Here is a 21,334-nt window from a genome sequence, read left to right on the forward strand (position 1 = left end):
CACTTCTCTTCTAGGACTTCGAAGTATAGATTTATACAGTAGTATAATCATCATTATGGCTTATCTAGTCCAATTTTACAGATGAGGAAACTGAGGTCCAGAAAAATGAGTGCTTTTAATTAAGGTTCCAGAGTGAGGATTGAAGCAAGATCTCTTGACTCTATGTCCATCACTCCATTGCACTTTTCTGTTCTTTTTAACTCTGACCTCAGGTAACCAGAGGAACATCAGTTTCTGTCCTAATTTCTTTGGTCCCTATCATTCTGAATGCTCACTTTACCTGGGTCTCTGGCATGCCCTGCATCCTCGCTGTAGTGGATAGAGTTCTGGACTTGGAGTCAGGAGACTTGGGATCAGATCTCATTTCAGATACTGGCTTTGTGACCATTGGCAAATACATTAGATCACCAGAACCTCAGTTTCCTTCTCTGTAGAATGGAAAGGAAGGTAATACTTGTACCAGCTGCCTCATGTGGTCATGGTGATAAAAATACAGGGTGTCTCAAAAGTCTTAGGACCAAGAGAAGGTTTATTAACTTGAATGACTTCAGACTGCCATAAGATTTTGGGGATCACCAAATATTTTGCAAAACCTAAAGAGCCATGGAAATGAGTCATGGCTCTCTGCAGTACCTGGACAAGAGCTTTAAAAGGGTGAGCTCCCCAGACCTGGGAATATCAGGCTGAGCAGGTCTCAGTGAATCAGGTAAACTGAGCCCTCAGTATTTAGAATTCCTAAGAGAATCTTATTTTTCACCCTTCCAATTTCTTTATGTCTGTGGCTAATGTCCACCTCATTTAGTAATCACAAACCCATAGGAATGTTTTCCTGTTACCATAGTGACTTGTTTGAGCTTCTGTGTCATTAGTCAGGGTGAGCTGATGAGATCTGGCAGGCTTAAGGCCTGCCATTTAATATGTTCCGTCTGCCCACAAAGATAACATGCTTTCTCCTGTAACTGGGACAGTCTAGTTACTTGTGGGCTTGCTTTGTCTTCAGTATCTGCAGGAGGCCCTTCCTGCCCGAAGAGATCCTTTTCTCAATCATCCTTCAATGACTACCTTTTTCTATCCCCACAGAGCTGAATTTATGTAGAATCCCAGGACCTCACAGTTGGGAGGTCTCTTGGAGGCTGTCTAGACCAGTTCCCAGTAGTACAAGGAGCCCTTCTATAACCTAGCTGACCAGGGCCATCTGGCCTTAGCTCCCCCAGAGTTGGTAGCCTTCCCAAGGATCCCAAGGCTGGCTGCTCTATTTTGGATGACTCTAGCAATTACGTTGCTTTCCCTTATCTCAGCCTAATTTTCCTTTTTTTTTGCAATTCCCACCCATCCCTCCTATTTTTACCTTTTTTGGGTCCAAAGAGAACAGATCTAATTTGTCTCCTTTAAGACTGTCCCTCCCCATGTTGATTGACTGAGCAATAACAGTGATGATAACCCCCAATTGGTTAGACATTTGTATTATCCTTGATATTGATTCATTTGGTCCTTCTAGCAATGCTTTGAAGTGGGTAGAAAATTATTTTGCTCCTTTTATATGGGCTTATTGAGCCCCTGTTACAAATTTCATGTATTTGATTCTTTTTCATGAGATTTCTGTGGCAGAATTGATCTAGCATGATTAAATCAAGATTCTTCCCTTAACACCTCAGTTCAATTCATAGGATGATAGATTTAGAACTAAAACTTTAGAGGTCAATCAAGCCCAGTGCCTTATTTTACATATGAAAAAACTGAGGCATACAGAAGTTAAGTGACTTGTTCAAATTCACACATCTCTGAGGCAGGATTTGAATCCAGGTTTTTCTGATTCCAAGTCCAGTCCTCTATCCACTTTGCCACCTAGCTGCCCATCTACACAGAGGGTGGCTCTTCAATTTAATTCAATTCAGCAGTTATGAATAAATAACTTCTATACTGAGGGTACTTCACTAGGTGCAAGGTTGCAGTTTGTCCTTTGTTCTTAAAGAGGACTATGACATCAGGGAGGCAAAAAAGGTACTAGGGTTATAAAGCTAAAAGGAAATAATCTCCTGCCCTCAAGACAGGTTATTTTCCTTGAATAGTCTATAACGTAATAAAAATTCTTAGAATTAGTCAATTGACTGCCTTGTTCAAGAAATAATGAGACCAGAATCATGAATCACAGAGATTGTAAGGGGGGTAAGAAAGAGAATACTGGAAAGGTAGGAAGTGGCAGCCAGGTAATGAAAGGCTTTAAATACCAGAGGAGTTCATATTTTGATTCTAGAGGTCATAGGGAGCCACTTGAGTTGATTGAAAGAAGCTGGGTGACATGATCAGACCTTAAGAAAAAGATCAGTTTGATAGCTGAGTGCAGGGATCAGCCAACAAGACCTTGGGATATATAGTTAGAGATTTCTTGGAGATGCAAGGCTGGTGCTAGGAGAGAGGTTAGGGATGGAAAAGTATATTTGAGAGTCATCATCATAGAGATGATAATGGAATCCATGGGAGCTGATAAGATGACTAAGTGAAATGAAAGGCAGGGAGAAGGGAAGAACCTTGAAGGAATATCCCTGGATGGCAGTATTGTCTAGACCTGGCATTTAGGATGGACTGAAGCATCTCTTCCCATAGAAGGGATTCTTTAGTGTCCAAGCTGGATGCACCATGCTACTAGAGAAAACTGAGGATATAATGGTTTTTGACTCATAATTTTGATTTCTGCAATAGAAGAAACATCCACGTTAGGAAATTCCTATGATCAATTAAGATAGATGCTTTCTTTACAACTGCTAGTCTCAAAAAGTTTTTCCTGAGGCACTTAATAATTTGTCCAGAGGTCCACATCCTGTATGTGTTAGGGCAGAATTTGAACCCAGATCTTCTTGACTATGAGGCCAGTTGTCTATTCTGATTAGAACAATATCAACCACAACCATGCCAGAAATAGTACTTTTCCTTTTCTCTTTTGAACTCTTCAATGCTTATGGCATTGCTCAGATTGTTTTCTCGGTTGGAGGAGGACATTGTTTATGGTATACTATAGGACTTACAAGAATAATGGTGATACAACTGAGATTGGGAAGTTATGAATGGTCCCAGGTGTGATATTCAAACCAAAACTTGTAGACCCCAAGTACAGTCAGCATATCTTCTCTGGCACCTATAACTCAATTTCTTGGAATGTGAATATATTATATGTCACATTACTTCCCACTTCCACGTTGCAAGTGATTGGAAATTAAAGGGTTGAAAGCAGTAACTCTCTGAGAGATATTAAAAACAAACAAAAAATTTGAAAAAACAATATTAGGCTACCAATTTTTGCTGTTTCATCTGTGTATTATTGGGATTATTACTATTCATAACCAGGTTTGTATTGTCTGCATTTGGGGAAACTGAGGTTCTCTTTTCAGGATCAACACTAAGGAGTAGATGCATTTCACATCCTCTCAGTCAGTTTAGAAATCTGTAGAATCATGTGGGTATATTGGGTTCACTTCACTGGTGGATGATAATTAATTGCTTCACATTAATGTATAAGGATGGGGTGGCTTGGTTGACTGACTTTATAGACCCTCACTCTTACACTCCCACACCCTGGTGTAAATTTGCTGTCCTCAGCAAATAGACCAGGGTGTGCTTTGGACATACTGTCCATTCTGCTTTTTCTTTTCCTGCTGATTTACTTTCAGTTAATAAGTCAACAAATGTTTATTAAATGCCTAGTATGTGCCAAACCTACTCTGCTTAGTGCTGGTCATGCAAAAGGAAACAAAAGACCATCTTTGCCTTTTGGTTGTTCACTATATAGTGTGTGTGTGGGGCAAACACATTCCCATCACTTTGCCAGAATTGAGATTTATTGTATGACCAGCATGAATGTTGTCTTATCTTCTCTTGTTTTCATCAACTTCTTTGTTTGATTCACATCTTTCTTGAAATTCACTCTTCTCTCAGAATCTCTGATACTTTGGGACTTGAAATCAGAAGATATCATTTAGGGTTGCAACTTGGCCCCTGCAGCTTTGTAAACTTAAAGCGAGTCACTGCTTCTCTGATCTCTAAGGCCTCTTTCAGATCTCAGTTTTAAAATTTTCATTTATTTTATTTGTCTTCCAATTACATGCAAAGATAATTTTCAAAATTCATCCTTTTTAAAAAGATTTTTATTTATTTCAAGTTTTACAATTTTTCTCCTAATCTTACTTTCCTCCCCCACCCACAGAAGGCAATTTGCCAGTCTTTACACAAAATTCATCCTTTTGCAAGCTTTTGAGTTCCACATTTTCTATCACCCTTCCCTCCCCACCCCCCACCCATGGCAGCAATCAACCTGAATTAGGTTGTACATGTATAATCATGTTTAACATATTTCCATATTAGCCATATTGTGAAAGAAGAATTATATCTAAAGGGGAAAAACATAAGAAAGAAAGAAAAAACAAAAAAAAAACCTGGACTATAATGTGTTAGAAAAGAACTGAGGGACCTCCCTTCTTCTCTCACATTTTACATTCAATCTGGCAGTTGTACCTGAACCATTTGAGTAGAGGTCAGTACCAAGGAAGGGCTGGTGCTCCAGAGTGATGATTGCCATCTCCTCTCCATTGGACTGAAGACAACTTTTCAGGTGTCCCAGATGCAAACATTCCAAGATGAGGATCAGGGGACCCACGGAAGACAAGAACTCTGTCTTATTCTTTAAGGATTCTCTGCAGTGCCAAGCATGATATTATGCCCATAGAAAAAAGATCAGTGAATACCATATTTTGTTCATGGATTGGAAGGAAGCAACCAAGTACTAACTCTGAATTCAAAGGACCTGGGATTGAATCATAGCTCTATCACTGCATGTGAACTGTAATATTATAGTGGCTTAATGTGATATGGTCTTATATATATGTTTATGTTCATTCATGTAAGAATTTTTGAATATAGATATATATTTAGTGCATATTTTTTCATTCTGGGGTGAAGTGGGGAGGGAGAAAAAATAAAAAATGTACAATAAAGCACAAAAGAAAACTTAGAATGAAGCAGAGAAAAACTGAATAGCTTTGAAAACTATTTATTAATTTATTACATAGGGTTTTTAATGGAAATTTAATGTTTTATACTGAAACTTCTATAAGCTGATGTATATGTAGAAATGTTCTTTTTTGCCCCCTTATTTTGTTTGTAACATTAAAATGAACATAACTTTTCTAAAAAATAAGTGTTTATTGATTATTGTGATCATGAGCAGTTTTCATAACCTCACCAGGCCTTAGTTTCCTTATCTATAAAATGAGGGTTTGGGACTGGATGACTTCTGAGGTCCTTCTGAGTCTAGAATCCTCTCTGACTCTAAGAGAATTTTGTGAGACCTAATCTGGATGTGCTCCAACCTCATGTTTTGAAGTGAAGCCACCTCTTAACCTAGCAGGGCAGTCTGCCCAGTTGGCACTAGGCCATTTCTCTGGCATTTGACCCTTTCCAAGTGAATAATGTATGTACTTCTGGGAGTGGCCTTGGGAAGTTCTTATACAGTATTCATAGCTAATTAATGGTCCTTGTTTAGTTATGGTGACAATGGCTTCTTGGATGGAGAAGTTATCTGAGAAGCCTGTGGTGGATTATATTTTGATGCCTGCTGTGTGTAAGTATTCCATTGAGAAGAGAACCGGGGCTTGGATAGAGTCCAGGAGAGTCAGCAATAGCATCTTGACTGGTCTGATTGGGCAACTCATGACAACTTAGGATGTAGTGAGGTTGGCATGTCATTCTTGTGGAGGATAATAGCCTCTGATTCCTTCCCATTACTGAGTGACATTCTCCAGGGAGTCAAATGTGGGAGAAGAATAGTAGATGATATTTATATAGCCCTTCATGGTTTACAAAACACTTTCAAATTTCTCATCTTACTGTAGCCATGCTATTAATCAGGGTTATTTCATGGGAAATATGGGAAATGGTAAATACAGGAACATGATCTTAAATGAAAAAAAAGAGCAGTTAGGGGAGGGATGTGCAGGAGAACCAGAAAAAGTCTCCTTGTAGAGGGCCAGCTTCTATTGAGCAAGAATACATGCTGGACCAGGGATGCCTGCAGTCATACTCCACAGAAGCTGAGAAGGTGGGATTTGAATTGAGTCTTGAAGGAACCCAGAGAAATGGAGAGGCAAAAGGGATGAGGCAGATCATTCCAGGCCAAAAGGTACAAAAAGGCATGGTGATGGGAGATGGAGGGTCTCATTTGGGTAGGGTTAGCTACAGCTGAATGGTTGAGTGTGCAGACAGGAATTAAATAAAAGAAGACTGGAAAGGTAGGAAAGGACCAGGTAAACCCAGGTCTATCTGGCTTCAAGGTCATCTCCCTATCCATGATGGGAGACTGCCTTTAATGACCTTGTCATTAACAAGATTAGATTTTCTTTTCTGGTTTGTTTTGGTGTCTTGTCAGAGATGGAAAAAGCTAATTGGTTTATAATTTTTCTTCCTAGCTGTCTTTTGGGGAGATATTGCACTAGATGAAGATGACCTGAAGCTTTTTCATGTTGATAAAACTATCAATTCATCCAAACTTTCGATGGAGAGAACTGGACATACCACAGGTAAGAGCCAAAGGCAATTTGGCTACAATAGTCTCAGTTTTATCAGATCAGGTTAGAGGGAAACGGAAGCCTCATTGGCTAAAGATGAACCTGGGAAATTATTGGTTTTTAGTTAGTTTTGCTGTCCACCCAGCTGCAGAAATGTGATCTCTCAACAATTTAATTTAACACTCATTTATGAAGCATCTGCCATTTATGAAGCCTCATCTCCATAAAGATTGCTTTTCATAATGATGACTATTGACAATGGACTGGTAGCATTACTATTCCCAAGGTTCTTGAACTGACTCCATCAATGTCTGAAGGAGATGATGGTCAAGGAGGTGGTGGTTTGATTAGCTTGGAATATGAAAACTGGCTGAAACTATACTTGGGCTAAATCCATTTTGGGATCAGGTGAAATCTTATGATAAGGCACAATTATGTTGGCGAGGAGCAACTTATATCTTAGATTCTATAGAAGACCATAACTCAAGGTATAGGGATGGAGTTTGCTTAGGAGCTACAGCATGGAAGTTCTCCTGGAGAAGATTCACTCCTCTATGTATGAGCAAAGCCTCATTTGCCCTGTGCTAGTTGCAGCATTGTCATGATTATTTATATATTTTTGTGAGAGGCATTTCAGAGTACAGTCATCAGGCAATGATACTTAGTGATACTGTACTGATATCTGAGTCTGTGATTCTGTAATTAGATAATATTATTAAATACACAAGTCTGGAAGAGGAGTTAGAATTAGGACAGATTACTAATGAACCTGGAATTCCAAGTTAATAGCAAGACTATTAATTAAGAAACTTTAATTATCTTAGAGCATGTACTGTCATACCTACAGATACACCCATATATTTTCATTCTTTCACTCCTCCATTCATATATTGGACACAGTTCAGATGAGTCCAGAATAGAAGGTTTATCTGGGGCAGATGAGGAGACAAACCCTTGTGGCCTCATGAAAAAACTTCATTCAGAGAGGTCAGTAACTTCCATTGTGATTGTGGTACAATCTTTGAAAGAACCAATTTGTTGAATTCTTTTCTACAAAATGTTCCAATAGATTTTTAAAAGGTTTTTTTCCTGAGCTAATTCTCATTGGTGTCTGTGAAGTCTTGGAGAACCAGTTCTTATTTTACCTTTCTTTGATGGTCCTTCTTCTTATCTTAGATATACATCTGTTTGCAGTCTCAGGTTGAGTGAGGACCTTTGTGGAGACCAATTCTTATTCCAAAATAATTTGTTTTGGTGAAAAAATTCAGATTCTTTCTCTTCCTTGGCAATTCAGTTACTTGATGACTTTCATAGATAACTTTCACACAGACTCACAGAAATGATGCACATTTCTATAGTCCCCCTTGCCCCCATGTTTTCACTTTCTTCAATAGAATTAATGCATATTTTAATTTGCTGTAACTTGTTCTATTAATATGATGAGCTCCTTCAAATCCACCACGATTCATTGTGGAGCCGTTAATGAGGCATTGATTTTACCATTGCAATGATTAATGTGTCAGCTCTTAAAACCTATATTTTGCAACAACTGTGCCACATCAGCAGGAACTAGCCCTTGAGAGCACAAGGGGGAGATGCAATTTGAAAGGCACTGGATCACAAAAATAGAAAACCTGTCTCTCAAGAAATAAGGCCAGGGGGTCAGGAAGCTGAGCAAGTGAAGTATTGGGGAAATCAAGGTCAAATTGTGACAAGTAGCTGCAAAGATCACTTAATGTTAATCATTCAATAAAATAATCATTTTGTAATTATTAAGTATCTATCTTTAGACCTTTTAATGACTGAAATAGTCCTGGTACATTACAAATTTCAGGGCAAGAGCTTATCTGCATTGATCGAAGGAATTTCCTTATCTGTTATTCACTATAGCAATAAAATCACAAGTCTGGCTTTTTAAAAAAGTGCTCAGCACTGTACTCTAGGTATGGGAGATGGGAAAAAGGGAAGTGAAATAGTTCCTTTTCTGAAGGAGTTTCTATTCTAAGCCAGAGAACTTCTTAGATTGATTAGCCCCTTTATATTTCTTCTTCCTAAGTTCAGATTTGGTATATTGGGTTACAGGGTATTGAAAAAGGAATGTTCCTCAAGAAGTAAGAGAAAGGGGGACAGCTAGGTGGTGCAATGAATAGAGCACCAGCTCTGTAGTCAGGAGGATCTGAATTCAAATGTGATCTCACACATTTAATAAGTACCTAGCTGTGTGACCAAGGGCAAGTCACTTAACCCCATTGCCTTAAAAAAAAGAAGTAAGAGAAAGTAGAAGCAGAGGAGCCAAGCTCTTCTTTCACAAATACTACAGCAAGGATGAAAAAAAAAAGATAGGATCTGTATACTAAGAAGTGATAAAAAGTATAATAAAAACATCCAAGGAATACTATAGAAAGTGCATTTGTCAATCCAGGACCATGCAAAGATACAGTTAAAAGCCTACAGGCAATAGGGCAGAGGTCCTTACAGAATGACCTGCCCTGGTTGTCATGGAACCCTCTGGGTAGGGTGAGCAGTGATAAGCCCAGGAGACCATAAACCTGAAATTGCATACTGGAGGAGAAGAGATAAGGGTGTAGATAACTCTACCTATTTTACTCTGACTCCAAACTAGGGCCTAAAGTGTAGAGAGGGATGATCAGGGGGTACCTTGGTTCAGTCTAGTCTAGTATGAACTACTTCTGAAAGTCAGATTGCCCTACATTGCAACATGCTGGATACCTACCACTGAAGTCCATAGAGATAGAACAAAAGTACTCTATCTCCAGATTCTAGATAATATAGTTAATTATGAAAGAAGGCCTATTCCCTTCAAAAGTGCACAGAACTTTACTCAAACACAAAGTCCAAATTTAAGAAGTAATCCTGGAAAAATGAGTGAAGAAGAAAAAAAAATAATAGAGAAATATTATAGAGTGAGGGATGCTCAAGAAACAAACTCTGAAAAGAATAACTCCCTATAATCTACTAGTAAAACCTTCAAGAAAATCATAGATTTGTCCTATTGTGATTCTGGAAGAAACGAGACAAGTTAAAAAATGTTAATAAAGAATGTCCCAAAAGTCTTAGCATTGGGGTAGTTAGGTGGCCCAGTGGATAGAGCACCAGCCCTGGAGTCAGGAGTACCTGAATTCAAGTTTGACCTCAGACATTTAATAATTACCTAACTGTGTGGCCTTGGGCAAGCCACTTAACCCCATTGCCTTGCAAAAAAAATCTTAGCATTAATAGCTCATTAAAGTTAAATATATTCTAAATAGTTCATTAAAATTGAATAACTTATTAAAGTTTAAAAATGCACTAAGATTTTCAGGATTTTCTATACAAACTAAAGAGGAAAGAATTGGAAGGAGAATAAATAGGTTTTGAATCAGGTAGCAAACTCTTTGAAAATTAGATTGGACCAGGCTAAATGGAACTAAATTGAAAAAATAGAAAAAAGTTCTACAATGAAAGACATCCCAGGAAGATGAAGGTCCCAGAAGTGCAGAATCTAAGAGCTAGAATGGACCACATAGTCCATCCTTTATCTTCCTTAGAATCGCTTCCACAGTATCTCCAGCAGGTGATGAGTCCATTGCTTCCAATTCTGGATTCTGAAACTATAACAGCTTTTTAAATTTTTATTCTTCATTTGTTCAGTTATGTCCAACTTTTTGTGGTCACCTCTTGTGATCCTGTAGGGTCTGTGGTGCAGGCCAGCTGGCCATGAGGCTTTCTTGGCAAAGATACTGGAATGATTTGCCATTTCCTTCTCCAGTTTCATGCAGGTGGGAGTTAAGGGCTCTGCCCGGGATTATACAACTATCAGGGATCTGAGATCAGATTTGAACTCTAGTCCTTCTGACTCCAAGCCCAGTGCCCCGTCCACAGTACCAACTAGCTTCCCCTTATAAAACCAAGGGATATCCAAATGTGAAATGGGCTACTTTTGTTGATAGTGTTCTAGTAGAGACTAAGGGTAAAATGCAGAGTGGATATCTCTTTCTTTACAATTTGAACATTTAGTGATTCTTATCCTTATAGTCAGCTATCCTTGCTGTGTCTACCCCTTGAAACCTTGGGCAACTCAAGCCTTGTGTTCTAGCTGCTTTAATTAAGCCATAAGTTTTAAGTAATTTTTAAGTTTTTCACTCCAATGTTGTTTTCCATGTTTCTCTGTTTGGAGATTTGAACACATTTTTTGATTTTGTTACATTCTTTTTCCTGGTTCTGCAATTTCCATGGCTGAACCTCCAGGGCTCTTTGGTTCCCAATCAATAAATAGAAATTTCTGCAATAAGACACATTCTCCTTCCTATAAATACTATGGTCCCTGAGGATCTCAACCTTACAAGCTACCTAATAAACTCTGATGTAATATGAGTATATTTTAGGAACCTGTATAAGGATGGTCTCTCAAGTCCTGACCCTCAGCTCTCAGCCCCAGGAAGTTTCTTCTGCAAATTATAAGGTTCCCTTTTACAATGTAGTTCAGAACCAATAGAAAGGAGCCATGAGCTGAGAGCAGATGCCAAGGCTTAGAGCCAGATGGCAGAATAGATCTGAGAATAAGCTTCCATGTATTGAACACAGATGGTAGGATAGGTGATTTATGCCAGAAAACTTAAGAGCTGCCACTTGAGAGCATTTAGAATTCAGATTAAGTGATGGAGAGGCGCTAATAAAAAAAATTAACACTACCTTGTAATTGAGTGTAAAATGAAATAGAAGAGTGGACAGAAGCAATGGGAATGATCCATGGCAGCCCACAGGAAGAAGAAGAAAGATACCAAGTTCTGGATGGAATATTGACCATTTGGACCATTAGATCTTGAACTATCATTTTAGGAGGAAAATTGATTGATTATCCAGAGCAGGTCCAGGAGGCAGTATCCAGTATGATGAGGGAACTCTAAGCCACATCATGCAAGAATTGTTTCGACTGATGATTGTACATGTCTAACCTATATCAAATTACTATCATGGGGAGGGGAGAGGGAAGGGAGGGAGGGAGGGAGGTAAAAAATTGATTGTGGAACTCAATGCTTAAAAAAAAGTTGAATGTTGAAAACTATCTCTGCATATAATTGAAAAAATAAAATAGCATTAAAAATTGTTTAGTTTGGAGAGAAGGCTTCAGCAAGAATGGGGAATGGGGGTAGGAAGAGAGAATTACTATCAGTCAGTCAGCAAACATTTATTGAATACTTATTATGTACCATTCAACTATGTGTCGAATGCTGAAAAATAAAAAGAGGCAAAACACTTGGGAGAGATATTAGATAAACCATATTGAAAAGTAACAGAATAGTTTAAAAAAGGGATGAGGATGGGATGGAGTAGCATCTTAAATTAAGAAGATAAACACATGTGAGGAAATCTATCAATTTGTGTATAAGCTATATGTAATGTAAAGTAAACGAGAAGGAAAACTCAAAGAGCAGACACTGAGATGAAAGAAGGTCAAGGGATTGTAGAGTAAAAGTAAAGACTAAGATGACTCAAAAGGTGGAAGGAAGGGACCTTTTTTAATCTTTGAAAAGTAAAGAATTTTATCTTTGATCATGAAGATGTGGAGAGCCATTAAAATTCACTGAATAGTTCAGAGGCATTCTGCTCCAACCTAGAATCTCTTCTAAAACTCTATAATGTGTATTTTGATACTCCTTCAAGAACCACATTTCTTCTTCAATCTACTCTATTTTTGTGACCATTTTAACTAGAGATGGTCAAACCCTTGACCTTGCTGTCATTTAAAAATGTTAGGCTTCTGTTTATGAACTCTGAAATTCTTTGATCTGATCATAGTCATTGATCATTCCATCTTTCCTTCCACTTTGACACTCTTTACCCCATTCTCCAACCTCACCATGATTACTACATTCAAATATTTAAAAGAACATGAGATAGGATGCACAAATTCTGATGCACTTCACTATTGTAAAGATTGTGATTAGAAACTCAGCCTCTTTTTTCTAAATAAGAGGGGCAGAGGTGGAGTTTGGGCTCTCCTATTTTTTAGGGAGAGGTGCTAAGCTTTCTTCTATCACAGGCTCTCTAAAAATCAAGAATGTGAGATTTGGTGAATATAGTCTCAAAGCAGAGAACTAGGGTCAATGGTAGAAGCTAAAGGAATACATATTTCTGTTCAACAGAAAGAACTTCCCAAATACATATGAGCTGATTTAGGTAGGGTAGTGAACTCTATCATTAGAACTAGGGACCCTAACACAAGAGTAGGAGCTGGGGCTAGACCCTGTCTCCAGAAGGTAGTCCATATGAAAAGGAAGAAAATAGGTTAAAACAAAGAAGGGATGAGGATGGGATGGAGTAGCATTTTACATGTGAGGAAATCTATCAATCAATCAATATGCATTTATTAAATGACAGGCACTGGGCTAAGTGCTAGGGATGAAAGTACCAAGAAGAAAACAATTCCTACTCACAAGGAGCTAACATTTGAATGGGGAAACAGCAGAAATATGTAAGAGTGGAAAGGATGGCACTGGAGGAGAGTGAGAAATCTATGATTCTCAGTTTATGAGCTTGGATGGGTGGGATTATGATGAGGCCCTTAATAAAAAGAGAGAAATTGGAGGAGGTAGAAAATTCATAGTAATACAATGAGAATATTATGGGAAGTTTCCTTTTCAGGGTAGACATTTGACTCCAAATCTATGGGACATCTCACTGCTGCTGGTGCACTTTAGATGAACTTAAGTTAATTTGCTTTTATATTGTATCTTCTAAATCTTCTACTTTCTAATACCTTGGGGCTGCCTTGGGATTATAGGTTTATTAGTCTATGGTAGGATGCCTACTTCTTCCTGGGACTGCCTGAGGGTATCAAAATGACTTGAACAAACAATAAAAGCATTTATTAACCATGAGAGACCCTATAATACAAAAGACAGGCCACACCTATGGAGGATCAGTGATCAGAGAAAAGAGACATACAAGCAAGGGGAAAGAAGACATTGCACTGTCTTTGGCAACAGCAGAAATGATTTGATTTTGGCTCCCAGATCAAGAGATAGAAAGTTGAAGGAGGTTGGGAAGCAGGAACAGTACTACAGGGGGCATGATGCCTGGGTGGATAGAATGTGCAACATGATGTGGAGTTGGCTGAATATAGTTATATTAGTGAGTTTCTACTCACTTATTCCCTGAGAGGTTCAGAGGGGGCAATTATTTATGTATAATTTTCTAAGGATGACAGATCATTCTTTCTCCTTACCCTTTCTGTTCCACTTAGGCATAATTCCAAAACAGGTTTAAATTCTGGCTTGCTGAATTCTCAAGTTTCAATGATTGGTCATTTTTGTCATTGACAGAAACAAATATTAACAAACATCACAAAGCCGTTCTAGTGTCCTCTTGGGGATAACTAAGATGACATGGCACTCTGTAATGTATTACTCCCCCACCCCCAGTAGAAAGTGAATTAGCGGTCACCCTGAAGGTTTCACTTACTGTCTTATCTTCCACTTACCACTTTTTTTCCTCCTTTGGGATGGGGGTAGAGAGAACGAGTCCAAATGGATTATCTCCAATTGGGGTAAGTAGCTTCTATTGTTTCTTAGGAATGTTAGCAGCTGCCAGTAATAAACTTAAGTTACAGGCACGAGAGAGAGAGAGAGAGAGAGAGAGAGAGAGAGAGAGAGAGAGAGAGAGAGAGAGAGAGAGAATGAAAGATACAGAGGGAAAGAAAGAATGTTGGGAGAATGTTGGAGAATTTTTGGAAAAATCTCATTTGCAATGAATGATTTTATTGACAGTTTTGCTTTAATAATCATACATTTGCATAGACTAGAATTATTCAGGATCCCAAGCCAGGTACAAAGATAAATCTTGGGAACAGGGGAGAAAAAAAGATCTTAGATGTTCATACCCATTAAATCCTTTCATTCAGGTATCAATTACTATGTGTGAAGCTCTGAATTAGAAATTGTGCATGTGGAGATGGGAGGGTATGGTGAATTAGTTCCAATTTAATGAATATTTATTGAGTGTCCTTTACATGTAGGGTGCTATTTTTAGTTTTTTGCTTAAAACTCAGCAGAACTCACATAACAAAAGCATATCGCTGTGGCTAAATGGCTACTTATTACCACTTTTGGAGAGCAGATAGTGAATTAAATTTGATGGCTTGCCTAATAGGATTAATATACCCAATCAAGGAAAAGCACAGTCATTCATTATTGCTTGACTTGACTTCATTTTTTTTAAATAAGGGAGACTCTTTCTATTCATTTTGCTGAATGTCAGTTCCTAAACTGTGTAAGATTAGTCTGTTTCTTTTAAATTGTGCATGACACTTGGGGGGATAAACAAAATCAGTAAAGGGCATTGACTGAGACACTTCCTCATGTAATATGTCACTATTGTCATTATCTGAGGAATGCCCTGACCTCTATTTTCGTGATACTCTACTAGCCTGGTTAGTGACGGCCATCATAGTGACTTATTGAAATCTGAGTTCATCACATAACTCCTGACTTGGAAGAAGTACTTTTTCTGGACTTGGGAACTTTAACTTGAAAGATGATGAAAACCACAATCAGAAACTACTTTTGAAAATTGGGCACATTACTTTTGACATAGAGAATACAAAAAGAAAAAACAAAAAGAGGAAAAATCTAAATACAAATTGGTATTCCAATCAGATGTTGGTTTTAATATGTATTGTGATATACTAATTATGGGAGCTTTGGGAAGGTGGAATCCTATCAATAACTCCCTATTGTCATGGTTGAAATTGGAGATGAAGTATTCTTAACTCATACCCAAACTAGTGACCCACAATGCCAAAAGATGGAGCAAGGACATTTATGTGGAATGCATCATGGGGAAACAGTTTGATTAGCAAAATGTGTATTGATGGTGAAAAGGAGTCAGAGTATCTTACTTAGAACTTAGTGACAGTATCTAATCTTATGATTATATGCCCCGATGATATTTTTATGTATTCTCTCTATTTTTATAGAACAATGCTGATCATTAATGCTACTTCTATGGATTGATAACTTTCTTTGAAAGATAATGACTTATTCTTAGAGTCATAGTGTTTTGCCCAAAAAACCTGTTTATGGAGGGTTTCCAGATTATTGTTTGTCTATGACTTAAGTAATATGTGTTTACATGTCATATTGTTTTCACCATTCATTCACTGTAATGCAAACATAAATAATGAGTAGACCTAACCTTCCAGGAATTTATAATCTAGGAGGGGGAGATAAGACAGATGTGCAAATAACTTTTAATAAAATAGAATACAGAGGCCATATGATACAAAGTGAGAATGAAAATTCTTAGGAGTCAGGGAATCAGTTCTAGTTGGGTTGAGGATGTTGAGCATGGAGATAGTATTTGCTAGACAGGTAGGGTTTTATTAGGTGGAGGTGAAAGAGAAGGCATAACTGGTATATAAGCTATGTGTCAGCAAAGGCATAAAGGCAGAAAAGTATGGGATGCACTAGGGAATTTAATAGATCATTAATCCAACTTTTCGGTTCTTAAATGTATAATAGAGTTGACCTTGAAGCCAGAAAGATCTGGGTTTGATCCTTGCCTCTGAAAAATATTGACTAGGCATGTCATTTAACATTTCTCTTAAACTCTGAGTTGCACAGAGGATGCCAACCTGCATTGGTAGAGGGAATTTCTTCACTTGGGAATTCCCTAGACTAGTAAAATCATAGAGCCAGTTCCTACTCCCCATTCTCCAGTCTATGTAACATTTATTAAGCATTTCTAATATGCAAGGCATTTCCCTAAGCCCTGGGGATATAGGGAAAATTGAAAGAATCCCTGCCTTCAAGAAATTAATAGGGAGATGACAAATATATTACATACATGTGTTTGTATCTGAATATGTAATATGAGCACAAACTAATTGGAAGTTTGGGAAGGAAATGCACTAACAGCTTGATGACTAGGAAAGACTTCTTGTAATACTTTAATTAGAGCTGTAATTTACAGTTACAAATTTTTGGGGACTGTCAATGGTTATTTTTAAAAAATATTTTGATAATGTTATTTCAATCTAATTGTTTCCTTGGTTATACTATGTATTTCATTTTATGCATTTAAAAGCATTATTCTGAGAAGGGGATTCATAGGCTTCACCAAACCATCCAATGGGCAGTCAAAAAAATGGGTGAGGGGACAGCTAGGTGGCACAGTGGATGGAGCACTGGCACCCAAGTCAGGAGGACCTGAGTTCAACTCTAACCTCAGATACTTAATAATTACCTAACAATATGACTTTGGGCAAGTCACTTAATCCCATTGTCTTGCATAAAAACAATAAAACAAAACCAACCAAAAAAAAAGGGTGAGAACTCTTAATGCAATGAGTCTTGAAGGAAATCAGCAATTCTGAGAAATGGAGGCAAGGAGGGATTTCATTCCAAACCTGGCCTTGAGGAAGCCACTGCAAAGACATGCTTTGAGGAGGTGGAGAGATCTGAAGGATTTACTGAGATGTAGATAGGAAATGTACTATATAAAAAGAGAAGAGATTAATATCTGGCGATCGAGGAAAGCTTCATAGAAAAGATGGGCTCTGGCTGAGCTCTGAAGTAAGACCAGGAGCCTGAGAGGCAGAGGTGAGGAAGAAAGATATGCTTGTCAGTCATGTGTGGAACTTATGAATGCTTTGCTGAGAGAGAAGCAGGGTTCCTTGAGTCCTGGCTTCAGAGTCCATCTGTGGTACAGTTCAGAATGAGATGTCATGGCCTAGATTGTTCCAAGTGCAATCAGGAAGACCCTTGGGGTTTGGGAAACTGCATCTTTTTAGGGATGCCCATGAATGAAAATTGTAGCCTTGGGTAACTTGTGTAGTTGATGGTCTAAATGGGTACAGGACACCTTTTTTAGATCAATTAAGGAGCTAAGGAGAGGACATTTTCCTTCTCCAAGAGCAGTACTCTTTCCATGTCTCAAGGGTTTATAGATTTATAGTTAAATAGGACCTCTGAGTCCTCTAAGTCCAATCTCCCACCCTTACACCCTCATCTAATAGGATGAGAAACTGAGGCCCATGGAGATAGAGGAACTTGCCCCAGGTTTTCCAGGTATTACAGTATTAGAGCTGGGATTCACATCTGTGCTCTTTTCCTTCAATGGCAGTGCTAATAAACAAGCATAAGACATTGTGGATGGGTTAAGGGGTTGGGGGAAGGGAGGAGTGGAGGAGGACCCAGGGGGAGAGCATTCTCTGGGGAGAAAAGTCCTTCTCTGTGCTTGATTTGTGGAGAGAAGAATGCAACTTCTGTGCAGAAATGGCCAGAGCTAGTTAATGAATGGGACCCTTGAATGAAACATTTCAAAGTTTCTTAAAGCTCCTAATCGGATTAGTTGTGTAGCGAGGAAATACTTAATATACACGTGGACACACACACACAAGCCTAGCTAACCCACAAACGCATGTATGCACCGAGGAGAATTTCAGAGCAGCAACAACATAATGTCAGACCCTTCCTAATTCCATTGTCCCCAAGCTCTTCCTCCCAGGCACCAGATGCTCTGTGGAGGAGGAAGCCGAGCAGTTGAGGCATGGGAGGTTTTTCTTCCCACCAAGAACTGTGGCAGCCAGGATTCTACTTTCCCAGCTTTGGGGAATATTTGGAGTTAGAAGAACTCAGCTGCTATCTCTATCCGGGTAATGGATCTAGTTTCTTCATTCCCATAATCGGGACTCTGACAGAGGAAACGGTTTTAATTCCTTATCAACCCTGCCTGGGGTGGATGCTTCCTGCTAGGTCTGATCTGTGCCAGAAGTTCATGTCCATCATTTTTTTGAGAAACTGCTCTCCCAAGTCATAGATACCCAATCCAGACTTCTGCCTCTTGTGGGGATCTGTCCATAAGTCCAATACTTCACTGAAGCTCAAAATACAGTGGAAAGGGAGCTTATAGACAGGTAGGGAGGTACTTAATATTTATTAAGTACCGGATTCTGTGCTACAAAAGCAAGTCAGTTCCTGCCCTTAAGGAGCTTACAGTCTAATGGAGGGAGGAGCAAGAGGGGGAGACAACAATTATTAAACATTTTGCTGTGTTAAGCATTGTAAAAATATTATCTCATTTGATCCCCTCAACAATCCTGAGAAATCGATGCTATTGTGATTTTCATTTTACAGTTGAGGAAACTGAGGCAGAAGAGGTTAAACACTAGTGAATGTTTGAGGGCAGAGTTGAAGTCAGATCTTCCTGACTCCAGGCTTAGTACTTTATCCACTGTATCCTATAAAAGGAAGATGGAAAGGGTTGGGCAACAAGGGAAGGAAGGGGAGGGGAGGGGAAGTATATCTGTCTGTAGGGGCAAGGTTCCTGGTGATGAGGGAGAAAGCTGGAGGATCATGGCTTGGGTTTGTTGTGATACACTGTTCAAGGCCAGCGACTCATCAGTCTGAAGAGAGGTCCTCAGGAAAGCTGTACTGGACCAAGTCTGAAGAGGTATGGGATTTAGTGCCAGCTCTGCTGATTGCCACTGTAGGGCTTTGGAGTCCTTGTTAATCCATCTGCACCCTGTTGGCTTTCTACCCAAAGGCCCTATGCTGTGACTTCCGTTCATCTATAGACTTGTTCCAGGGATATGAATGAGGCTTTCTGTATTAATTTCCCCTTTTCAGCCCTTGCCACCCCACAATTAGATATTTTTCTGTGCTGTTAGGCTTCTATGAGAGTCCTGGATCCAGGCTAGAGAAGTCTGCCAGGTCTGTTGAGTTGTCCCTTTTGCCAACATGTGGTTTTTTTTTTTTTTTTTTGCTTTTGTTTTTTAAAGCTTTATTTCCTTTCAGACCTTCTTTATTTCTGCCTATACCATCCCGCTTACATCTGGGCCTCCTTGAGCTCTGCCAATTCCTCTGAAGGCTAGTTCCTAGGGTCATTTAGCTGAGACTTTGATGATGTGCTAGATAATAAGCCATTCTGACTTGGATTTATAAATGAATTTGTAAATGAAAACTCCCAATGTTTGTATCTATCATAAGAACCTTGAAGTCCAGCTGAGTCAAACTACTGAATCCTAGGCATGCTAGACAAAAGGTCTGATGGCGGACTGATCTCTATACCTCATGCCAGTTGGGTTAATACATTTTGATTGAATGAATGACTCCTGAGCTAGGTTTCTGCCACTTTTGGTGACTCCAGTCTCAGAGCCTAACCAGCATCCTCAGTTTTTACTGCTGCTGTTCATAAGCTATATATTTTCCCATGTTCTCTCTCACAGATTGAATGTCCCCCAGGACTCCTCCATTCTTTCCTTGATTAACAAGGAGTTAGTAAGTGGCTGCTATGAACCAGATGATACAGAAGCTGAGACAAAAATGAAAGAGTTTCTACCTTTACATAATTTACTTTCTATTGGAGAAGGGGAATAAGGAGGGAGAACACATTGTGTAAAATCAAAATGAATACAAAAACTAAGTATCAAATAACCTTGGGGTAGGGAATGGCACTAACATTTGGGAGATGGTCAGGAAAGATGCCCATTGAGGAAGTAGCACCAGGGATGCTAAGAGGCATCTGAGGTGAGGAGGTTATAGGGATCAGCCACCACAAAGGTGAGAAGATGGGAGGAACAATAAGAAGTTGGACACAAGAGGCACAGATTCAGGAGATGGAATGTCAGTTCTAGAGATTGGCAAGAATGGTGAATGGTTCAGCTACCCCACAGCAGAGATAGAGTGAAAGGAGAGAGAAAATGTAGTACGTGGTAGTAGAGAAATACGAATGGAGGGAGTTACAATCAGCAATGGCAATGGGGGAAAGATATGGAAGTAACTTTTGTGATGGACTTACCATAAAGAATGTGATCCAGGGGAGACTAGGTGGTGTAGTGGATAAAGCACCAGCCCTGGAGTCAGGAGTACCTGGGTTCAAATCTGGTCTCAGACACTTAAGCTGTGTGGCCTTGGGCAAGCCACTTAACCCCGTTTGCCTTGCAAAAACCTAAAAAAATAAAAATAAAAAAAAATAAAAAAAGAATGTGATCCACCCATGACAGAGCTGGTGGTGTTGAAACACAGACTGAAACACATTTATTATTATTATTATTTTGGAGGGGGGGTTGCAGGGCAAATGGGGCTGGGTGGCCTGCCTGGGGCAGCACAGCTGTTGGTATCTGAGGCTGGATTTGGACCTGGGTGTTCCTGGCTCAAGGGCTGGTGCTCTGTCTGCCACCCGGCTGCCCCTACTATTATTATTACTACTATTTTATTTTATTTTGGGTCTTTTTTTTTTTGGTTTTTGCAGGGCAATGGGGTTGGGGTGGCTTGCACGGGGTCACACAGCTGGGTGATTGTTGGGTATCTGGGGCCGGATTTGGGCTCAGGTGCCTCCTAGTTCCAGGGCTGGGGCTCCATCTACTGTACCACTTGGGCATACCTACTGTTATTATTATTATTATTAATTTTAATTTAAATTTTTTTCTCTCCCCTTTATTGCTCATGCAGGTCTATATTTTTTTGGGGGGAGGGGGTATTATGTTTACTCTTAAACAAGAATATTTTAGTAATGTATAAAAAATATTATTTGTACAAAATAAGAATAAATAAATAAATAAATTTTAAAAAAGAATGGTGAGTGGTTGTGGGCAGTAACCTTGGCAAGATTGTAGAGGACCAGGGGCGGCTAGGTGACGCAGTGGATAAAGCACCAGCCCTGGAGTCAGGAGTACCTGGGTTCAAATCCAGTCTCAGACACTTAATAATGACCTAGCTGTGTGGCCTTGGGCAAGCCACTTAACCCTATTTGCCTTGCAAAAAACCTAAAAAAAGTAT

The 21,334-nt window shown here is 39.1% G+C and overlaps 1 protein-coding gene across 1 annotated transcript in view; it reads left to right on the forward strand.

Moving 5' to 3' along the window:
* Window positions 1-6,461: 6,461 nt before the first annotated feature.
* Window positions 6,462-21,334, forward strand: part of TLL2 (tolloid like 2) — a 131,116-nt gene continuing 116,243 nt past the window's right edge. The window contains exon 1 of the mRNA XM_074233248.1: window positions 6,462-6,566. Within this exon, the coding sequence (XP_074089349.1) occupies window positions 6,542-6,566 (25 nt within the window). The 5' untranslated portion in view covers window positions 6,462-6,541. The remainder of the gene's footprint in view (window positions 6,567-21,334) is intronic.

This window comes from Macrotis lagotis, chromosome 4 (assembly GCF_037893015.1).
Source record: "Macrotis lagotis isolate mMagLag1 chromosome 4, bilby.v1.9.chrom.fasta, whole genome shotgun sequence".
NCBI classification, from domain to species: Eukaryota; Metazoa; Chordata; class Mammalia; order Peramelemorphia; family Peramelidae; genus Macrotis; species Macrotis lagotis.